Source organism: Condylostylus longicornis, unplaced genomic scaffold, assembly GCF_029603195.1.
Source record: "Condylostylus longicornis isolate FDR11 unplaced genomic scaffold, ASM2960319v2 ptg000018l, whole genome shotgun sequence".
NCBI classification, from domain to species: domain Eukaryota; kingdom Metazoa; phylum Arthropoda; class Insecta; order Diptera; family Dolichopodidae; genus Condylostylus; species Condylostylus longicornis.
Genome location: NW_026577987.1, coordinates 615986 through 626445, shown reverse-complemented (window position 1 = coordinate 626445; position 10460 = coordinate 615986). Strand labels below are relative to the sequence as shown.

Here is a 10460-nt window from a genome sequence, read left to right as displayed (position 1 = left end):
AATTAAAAATTTTAATGATTTCAATGTCAAAATAATGGTAACAAGAAAGATTTGTTTTTATTATCCTATTTAAATTATGTTCTTCTTTGCAAAAACTCTGACAAACTACTTATCATTTTAGTTTCAAAACGTAAATAAAATTAAAAGCTTTTAAAAATTTTCAAATTAAAATCAGCAATCGTGATTAAATGACAAAATAACTCCGAAAACACAAAATATATCTATTGAAAATCAAAGGTACTATTTCCATCTACCGGATAAAAATTTCTCAAGTGCATTTACTCATTTGTGATTTTCATACTAGGTTTGGATATTATGTGTAATTTTTTTTCATTCCCCTCAATCCAAATGCACGCATATATTTTATGTCAAAATATGTAACATCTTAAATTAGATTAACTGAAATACTCAATGTCCGCATAACTTTTAAAAATTAAGAATCGACAATGCGTGCAAGATTTTTTCGTTTTAATTTTTCATATTTTAATAATCACTTTTTTCTGTCAAGTCTTTGTTTTCAATATATAACAATTTTTTTCTTTAATTTTTTATATGATAAAAGAGTAAAGGCAAGTAGTAAAAAAATAAGTAAAATATCACTAAAAAATTTCATGTACTGTTAACCTACGTAATTTCTTTCTGGACATTGTTTTCATATCTTCAACATTTTTAAAAGTGACATTTTGAGGAAAAACCAAATTGTGAAATTACTTTTTCCTATGTTTTACTACACATAACCGAAAACACGATTGAAACATACTTTACTTGACGTTCCAAAAATCATTTTCAGTATTTCTGTAAGCCGTGGTATTTTAACTTCCACTGAGCACACACAAACTCTTATAATACTCGACAAGTCATAATTTTTAACCGTGATTGTGTTAAATTCAGAACAAAATTATATATTACAAAAATTGAAACAAAAAAAGATATTTAATTCATACTTTCGTGTAACCATATTAATCGTTACAATGTGAATGTATTATTTAAAGTACATACGGTGTTTTAAAATTTAATTTGTTTTGATATTCTGCGTGGCGGTTTCAATTTTGTTCTTCTATTTAAAGGTAATAGAAAAATTTTATACCCTTATTATGACCGGCGAAGCGAATGGCTAGGCGAGTCGAATGGACTAGATGAATCGAATGACATTTTAAATTATGATCGGCAAATGCTTTCATTCACCAGATCCAAAATGTTGCTACCGCAAGACATCAGAAAACCTTCCGAAAATAATGAGGCTAATACCACCCATATTTACATTGTTTTTGTTTTGCAAAAACAATTGAACTTTTCCATCTTTTAGCAATTACGGGGTCATTGTCCATTAATTTATTTAAATGCTCGAATTGTTTTTGGTTCATTTTTTTACGCTTCAATTAATATTAAACAATATTTTTTACAATAATTTCTAGAATTTTATGAACTTACTTTACAGATAGTTTAGATTTTTCCATTAAATTACTATAAATGCTATAATATCAAACAAAAAAAACACTTACATTTATGTATTATTTTGATTTTTGGTTTCATTCGCCAAGGTTGTCACACGGAATTTTCATTCAACAAATTTGACAGATTTGACATAATATCAAAATTATATTCGCTAAACTTTTCATTCGCTTCGCCGATTATAATAAGGGCCTTAATGTTTATGTGGGTACTGAAATGATTTTTGATGAAAATCTATGACGTTGAATTTGTGTTTGTGTCAAATTTGCTGAGTTCAAAAGTCACAATTGTTCAAAAGTTTAACTTAAATTTAACTTCAATTAGCGTAGTGACACCGTATTACATGACTTTCAGCGATATGAACGATTAGGCAATACTTAGAAAACAGTACCTTTATCTCATGATCAAAAAAATATTTTTGTATAGTTCCTAAAGCGAGGCGAAATGTGGTTCAAGATTGAAAATATTTATAGAGAAAGAAATAAATATTAATTTCTTTCATATCGCAGGTTTCATTTTTTATTAATTATAAGAAACAAAATTTATAAAACAAAACTTTACCACCTATAATCAGAAAATAAAACAAAAGCTTATCACCTATAATCACAAAAATAAATTATCAATCTTTATAATCTTCTAAAATTTAAAAGGAAAAATACGAGGAAATCGATCAATTAAAGTTGTAACGTATAATATTAAGATTAATACAAAAGTATAACATGATAGTAAAGTTTATAAGTGAAATGCTACATAAGTTAAAATCACCTTCAAATTATTTCAAGAGAAACTCGTTATATTTTCTAATTCATTTTGCAAATTTTTTCCACTCGTCAGGATGTAGCTCTTCCTAACATGAATTACAAGGAAATTATTACACTTACGGCTTCGTTTTTTGATAAACCCCTTTTAACATTTGTGATTACATATTTTTAATAAAAAAAATATCTCTTCGCTGCCACATAAATGTGAAGTAAACTTGAAATGATTCCAATAAATTTCATCAATTTCGGTAACTTTTCTTCCATTTTTTTCGGATTCAGATATTGTATTTAAATATTAATTCATAAATTGCAATGCATCATTAGAAAATTTGAAAAGGCTTGCAGTACGCAGTAAAGAGGTGTGGAGAAAGAGTCAATTGAGTGTTTCAATTAAATACTGCAATTGCGGTACTTTGGTAGCACTGATTTGGTAGTTGATAAGCTCGTCGTATGGATATGTATAAAAGTATTTACAAATTTTGTGATTTTTTCTGTTACTGTATTGTACAATTAAATAAATCGCTAGATGCAGACGGTTTTTAAAATTTATTTATTGTCATTTATTTGATTAGTGATAGAATAGCAGTAGGCAAATAGTTACTTTTATGGTTTCTCACTTTATCAGACATTTTACGTAATTTGTTAAATATATTTTCCAGATAAAATATTTGTTTAACATAATGGATCCAGATAGAGATCTTGATAAATGTAATGAAATTGTATTGAAGTTGGTAAATGAAGTTGGTGAAATTATATCCACTCGAAGTGCAAATAGGAAGTCTTTCATATGCAAGTCTAGTGACATAGATTTGGTAACAGAAACAGATATTGAAGTAGAGAACCATTTAAAGACTAATTTGCTAAAAAAATTTCCATCACACAAATTTATTGGAGAAGAGGAGTGCAGTTCTGGTCAAAAAGCAGAATTAACAGATGCCCCAACATGGATTATTGATCCAGTTGATGGTACTATGAATTTTGTCCATGGCTTTCCACATTCATGTATATCAATAGCTTTAGTAGTAGATAAAGTTATTGAAATTGGAATTATTTATAATCCAATGTTAAATCAAAAATTTACAGCTCGTCGCGGTCGTGGAGCATTTTTAAATGGTGAGAAAATTAGTGTAAGTTGTGAAAAGGAGTTAAAAAAAGCGTTAGTAGTTTCGGAATTTGGAACAAGTAGAGATGCAGAGAAAATTAAAGTCGTTCATGAGAATTTTCAAAGAATTTCAGTTCTTGCTCACGGTGTAAGATGTCTAGGGTCCGCTGCATTAAATATGGCTATGGTTGCACTAGGAGCTGCGGATGTAAACTATGAAATGGGTATACATTGTTGGGATGTTGCTGCAGGATATATTATAGTTCGTGAAGCAGGTGGCGTTGTGGTAGATACAAGTGGAGGAGATTTCGATATGATGTCCAGACGCGTTTTAGCTGCTTCTTCTGAAGAATTAGCTAAAGAAGTTTCAAGAAATTTAACACAATTTCAACCATTGCCAAGAGATGATTAAAGAAGACGATAATGCGTAATAGATATGCTTTTTTTTCTTAATTAGATTTTGAAAGATATTTAATTAGACATAGCAGTTGGTCACTACATTGATGTAATATAATTTAAAACATGAGTTTTGATAATCATTCATGTTAGTTAAAAAAGTTAAAAGTAAATGTTAATAATAAAAGTTGTTTGTTTAATAAAAATGATAGAGAACGAAAAAGATTATGAAAATATTTTGTTGTAATTCTATAAGATTTTTTGCTGCAGAATGTTCAGAAGCAAAGCTGTTAGGAATATTCTAATATTTGTTGAAGATGCCTACTTTAAAAAGAAATCGAATAAATATATAATTGCAAAATACTTTTAAAAAATATTGATACAGATGTCATTTAAGTAAAATTTTTTTATAATAAAAATGGAGAATTGCAAACAAAGCAATGTCGATTTTGGATTTTAAAAATTTTAAAATATTTGTTTTTTGGATGGTTTGAGATAAATAAAGCATAACGTAAATTGGCGGCAAGAGTAAAACAAATGAAATTTTTTTTTCCTTTTTATATAGAAAAATTCAAATAAACAATGTTTTGAAAGAATCTGAATGGAGCTCACTTCTTTCACTTTAATTCGTGAACAAGCTGTGATGTCTTAAAGTAATTTAAAATATTATTTTTTATTTAAATTACATATTTGTAATTTAGAATTACGTTTCAGCTTAACAAATATTAAAAAGCGGTGTTAAAAGAAAGTTTTTTTTTTTTTTTTAGGTTCTTCTGATTGTGCTGGTTGTATTCTGGGCTGCCTAGGTAGTAAAGGTGGTGGTGCATTTGGATCTGTGTTTACAGATTCTGATCCAGTAATATTTCTAACCTCCCTGTCTTCTATATCGTTTTCTTCTGGAATATTATTTAAACCAGCAGGCGGTATTGGTGTTCCTATTTGAGAATGTTTACTTAATTCCTCTTCTGTCATTGAAAATCCTATAGTTGCACCAATTTTAGCACTAGCATGTCTAAAGCTGTCACTTAATTTAATCTGAACAACATTGATGAACATTGATGTTAGAGCCAAGCCGAACACTAGGTATACTGTGCTTAGCATCATAAATATTGGATGATCTGGTACATAATCTCCAAAACCAATAGTTGACATTGAAATGAATACAAAATAAAAAGCTTCAAAGTAAGACCACTGATCTTCCCACAAAGGATAAACAAATGCTCCAATAATAATGTAACAAATTAAAATAACAGTTGCCACTGATACTGGCAAATTAAAGTCATCATCGATTTCTAGTGTTTCTGGGTATGGCGATGTTGGCGTTTCAGGTAACGTCTCTGGCGCTTCAGATTCGTTTTTGTCAGCATTTTCAATATCGATATCACGAATGAATTGCGATGGTCGGCGAATAGCTACATCATAAACTGTGTTTACGCCTTTCATAACGTCTTGCATTTGTTGAGATTTTCTTACTTGACGACAAGTTCCAGTGTAATATAATCTTCGAACATACTGAAGATGAAAAATTTATTTAATCCTTCAGATCTTATTTTTAATGAGTTTCGTATTCTACTTACAGCCCAAACAAATTTAATTCCACGAGTAAACAATTTACCAAAGTCAGCTAATAAAATCAAAAAAATAGGAATACCGAAAATAGCATATACTATTGTGATTGCTTGTCCCAATGTGGTTTTTGGTGAAATATGACCATATCCTATGGATAAAAAATTAAAAATTTATCAGCTAGTATAAATTTTATAGTTTTAGGTTAGCCTTTTATGATCAGCTTGGTGATTATGATATGAAATGCGTTTTATGATAGAATTTAAACTATTATAAAGAAAAAATATATATTTAAATTAAACAGGTAATACCAATTGACGTTATAATTGTCCAACAATATATAATACTGTTAATGAAACCCCATGCCTTTAATCCCGAATATGATGAAGTTGGACCTGCATCATAAACGGTGTATAATTCTTCTTCAAAAGTGCGTAATCGATTTCTGGCGGAGGATTTCCAATCTTCTTCTCTATATTAAAAATTATCATTTTCTTATTATATACATTCATACATTTGTAAAAAAAATTAATACCAAAATATTATAAATTAATACCAAATTTTGTATGTCCAAAGTAAGACATGTAAAATTTGGTAAAAGTATAACTTTTAATTCAGAAACATACCGCATACTATGACTTTGTAACCATAATTGATCGATAAAATCACGTTTAACTTTTTTTACTTCACATTTATAAACGCCATCGCCACTTCCTTCAGTGAAACGAAATGCTAAACCACCAAAGCCGAGAAGCAAGGTTAATATGATGAAATTTGCGATACAACGATTTCTATCCAAGCAAATTAAAATAACTTCTCGTTGATGATCCTGTTTAAATTGCTTCCACTCTAGTCTCATTCGACTTATGCAAATTTTCAAATAAGAAAAAGAAATTTTTTTTATCTGGTTTTTGTCAACTTTTATTTTGGTTTTAACAGACTCGTTTGTATTTTCCTTATTTAATTTTTCTGTTCTGCCTAAAAGTATGGAAAATATGCGAGGCGATTTAACTTGTTCTTCCGTTGTAATTTCATCACTTTCAGCTGCCCCAGTTTTTGATTCTATAAATTCTTTATCTTTTACTTCGAGTGAATACAAATTTTCATCTTTCCGATCTTCTGATGCTTTTAATGATTTACGTTTGTGCAAAGGTGAAAGAGACGAATTGCGGCTAGAACTTTTATGTTCTCTTTTATTATCTACAGGTTGTGAATTGGAGCAATTGGGCAGTGGTGATGTTGACTGGGCATCTATTGCAGGAGGTGGCGGGGGTGGTCCTCTGTTGATACGTCGTGGAGGGTGGTGATTTTTTCTATATTCAATTATTTCTGTTCGTACAGCTTCTGAATCTGAGTCAGAGACTGTTGACGATTCATAATCTTGAAGAATTTTCGAACGGCGATTCGATTCAGATCTCCTTACCGCTTTCTCTTCTGATTGATGTATCTCTGTTTTTTTTTGTTCTTTGAAGCTTTGACTAGTTTTTAACGGCAATTTCAGCATATCAACTGCATCTCCACTGTTTTTTCTATAATTTTCTGATAAATATTCTTATTTTATTTTTATTTTAAATTTAACAAGTTCTAATTGCAATATGTGCCTGCACATCTAAATATGTACACATTTATGTACATATGTATGTATGTACATATGAATATGCATAAAAAGCTTGCAACGGTTTGGAAAATAAATTGTTTAGATTTCTAGATAATATGGACATTTCAGTTTAATTATTTTGACGAATAAAAAGAAAATAGAAATCCCGCTTATTCTGATTGTAAACTAATGGGATAAATGGTTGCATTAAAACATGCTTAAATAAGCAATGGCAAACATACAAAGAATATAAATATTTTCCAAGAATTTATAAATTCTCATTTGACATATTGCAAAAGGCAACTAAAAGGGCAAAATGTAAATTATTCAATAGTTTACCTAACATTCTTTTCCTTTCTTCTGCTTCCTTTAACTGTTTTCTATAATGTAATTTATGAAGATCCCGCATTTCACGTTCGAATTTCGTCTTTTCGATTTCAAACTTTCTACGTTCTTCTTCGAACTTTTTTAAATTTCGTTCCAATTTTAAAAGTTTTTCATTATCAGCACCAGATTTATCTGTACCACTAGCAATTTTCTTATGCATATCCGATATGGGAGAGTATTCTGGTAAAGGTGTAGCACTCTGACCACTATCGTCAGTTTCATCTTTATGTCTCGGTGATGATAAACTTCTTTTAGCCGAACGCATCAAATCTTTGACATCTGAATTTGTTTGAAGAATCGTTTCTCCTTCACGTGGTTGAGATTGACTACGGGCTGCTTGACCAGCGAATTGTCTATAACGTCTTCTTAAGATTTTACTTTCATGAGCTGATATAGTATGGGAACCAGGAGGTCGTATTTGCATACGAACCGTTTGAATATTTTGATCATCTTCTTTTAGTGGTGTTGTATTCTGTATTTTAGTGGGGGAATTTTTACGTACTGGTGGAGGCGGTGGTGATAAACTTCGTGGTTTTGTATTAGTTGACGATGTCGTTTTGCATGGGTCTGGTGATAAAGATTTTCGGGTGCAAGTTTTTGAATCAATAACTGACTGATGTGTTGGACTTCGTGTTTGTGTTTTAGCTATTGCTTTTCCAGTATTTTTCTTAATATCATCTATGTCAACTCCATGGTCAATATTAGACTGCCTTTTTGGGCTTAAAGGTGGGGTTTTGGAAGATCTACTTAAATGTGATCTTCTTTTATGTTGTTGTTGCTGTGATTGATCTGCTGCACTACTAGTCGTTTCATCTCCATCATCAGAAAATCTTCGAGAGCCTAACATGCGTGCTTCTGGTGTTTTATCTCGTGTCTGTCGGGCTACTTTTCGCCTTCGACGAACAAGTGCTGGTGCATCAATTGAGTCAGTATGTTTAGTATCCATAATTTTTTTCTTTTAGGTACTGATAGTTATCATCGTATTATTAAGTACCTTTATATTTAATCTTCCAAAAAAACTTAAAATTTTCTAAATAATGGAAAATTTTAATGGGGAAATTTTTTTAATTATTTTTATTTTGTCGTGTTTTGTTGCTGTTTATTTTTAAGAACTGTTGAAACTTGAAATTGTGTTTTATTCTTTTTTTTATATTTTTATTATTTAACAAATTTATTCTTAATAGAGAGCACTATGGAGTATACATACATATGTACATATGTAGTGATATGTAGATGATATATAAGAGTTATAATTCGTGTGTAATTGTATGTGCCTGTATATTTTAAACTTTTTTAAATTAGAAGATTTCTTTAAACTTTTATATTTTTTGTATTGGTTTTATTCTGCTTTTGTTTCTATTTTTCCTTGTCTCCTCCTTTTCTTGTTATAAAAATTATAAGGTCGAGCAGGTTATTTATAAATTCTTTACTAAAAATCAAGGAGAAAATGAATATTTTATATTCAAATAGAGAAATTAATAACGGTTCGTATATGATAATTGTGTTTTAAAAGTTACTTTTTTAAATATATTTTATCACAGTCTGAAAATTATTTAAATTTTACTATTACTTTTCCTTTTACTTTCGCTACTTTTTATAATACCCTCTATTCAATTTGTAACCCTACATTCAACATCAAAAATAATATAAATCTAAAAATATAATTCTTTTATTTGCTAATATTAATAAATTAAAATAATAAAATTTCTTTTGTTTTACTATATTATTTTTTTTATTGAAAATAAAATTTTCTAATATTTGGTTTCGAGAATATAATATTTGTTTTCGTTTATAAGAGTCATGTGAACCGTTTTAAATAAGGCACCAAACTAAATTGTACGCTAGAATTTATATTACTCGAATATTAGTGCTTTCAGGGAGATGAGGAAAATTGGAGAAGGAAACTTATTGTATAAAGATTTTTCTCTGCTAAATACATACCTAATTATATTATAAATAAACAAAATAATAAAGAGAGAAAATTTTTACCGGTTAAGCTTTCAGTTTCTTTGTACATAGCATTTCTATATACATAATATTACGCCTACATAATATAATGTTTTAATGAAAAAACAAATGCAGGTTATGACGTCATACAGAAAATTCTTCAAGAAAATGAGTTCATAATTGAAAGTGAGAAATACTGTTTTTAAGCACACACATGAAATAAATTGCAAATTTATTTCTATGTAGGAAATCGCATGCAAAAAATGAATGTGTTATAACGTGTGAAATGTATATACATTTCAATAAGTTTGTAAAAAATGGAACTTTTTTGGCGGGTTCAAATCTTAGGTACAATTTTTTTTTTGCTAATTAATAATAATATAAAAGCTTTTTATACCCGTACGAACGAATGTTCAAAGGGTATGCTTAATTTGCCTTACCGTTTGTAACGCTAAGAAATAATAGTCTGAGTTATAGACTCAAGCATATGTGTTTGATCAGCATCAAATTTTGAGTCGACTTAACCATCGCAACTACCATATATTTATAAAATCGAACAAGACACAAAAAACAAGAGGTTGTGTGAAACTGTATTTCAACTATTTCCGTTATTTAAAATCATTTATTCGTACGGGTATCTCAGAGTTAACGCGGTCAACTATATCTATTCTCGTTTTATATATAAGTAAGCGCAATATAAGTATATGCACATAAATTTCGCAATTAATCAAATTTTGGAGATACTCTGTATTGCTTTATTATTTTAATATTTATTATATTTATATTTACATTATAATATATATATATTTTTACCGAAAATGAAATAACGAACTAAGTAGATACTATTAAATATATTTCTCGAAAGTTTATAGTATATGTAGATTGCCATAAACTCCTGTAATGTACCAAAACATCTTAATATTTTCGCATTTGTATGTATAGCAAATTATTACAAATAAAGGGACTACTGAATTTCTTTAGTCCACATGTAAATTTCGTACAGGAAGTATAACATGTCACTCATTGGAAAATTATTTTATATCTTGTTTAAAATTTCATTTTAATATAAATTTAGTGAATAATTATATTTATTATTTGTGTTATTAAATAAAGCGAAGATTTATATTTTATATTAATTTTTTTATTTTGTTCGTTTTGTTTAGTGTAAAACAATGATGCTCATCGGCTAAATTGCATGATTTAAGTAAAATAATTGTATTTATTTGATGACATGACATTTACCGTTAGCTTT

At 28.8% G+C, this 10460-nt stretch overlaps 2 protein-coding genes across 2 annotated transcripts; one reads left to right on the top strand and one right to left on the bottom strand.

Moving 5' to 3' along the window:
- The first annotated feature begins 2671 nt into the window (after window positions 1-2671).
- LOC129606241 (inositol monophosphatase 1-like) lies at window positions 2672-4095 on the top strand. The gene has a single exon (XM_055516437.1). The coding sequence runs from the start codon at window positions 2894-2896 to the stop codon at window positions 3725-3727; it is 834 nt and encodes a 277-aa protein (XP_055372412.1). The 5' UTR covers window positions 2672-2893; the 3' UTR covers window positions 3728-4095.
- A 204-nt stretch (window positions 4096-4299) lies between these two features.
- On the bottom strand, window positions 4300-9056 carry LOC129606240 (uncharacterized). Its single transcript, XM_055516435.1, has 6 exons — window positions 8779-9056; window positions 7214-8690; window positions 5904-6816; window positions 5589-5749; window positions 5289-5428; window positions 4300-5223 (listed from the first exon to the last, which is right to left on the bottom strand). The coding sequence occupies exons 2-6, from the start codon at window positions 8205-8207 to the stop codon at window positions 4450-4452; spliced, it is 2982 nt and encodes a 993-aa protein (XP_055372410.1). The 5' UTR covers window positions 8208-8690; window positions 8779-9056; the 3' UTR covers window positions 4300-4449.
- Window positions 9057-10460: the final 1404 nt, after the last annotated feature.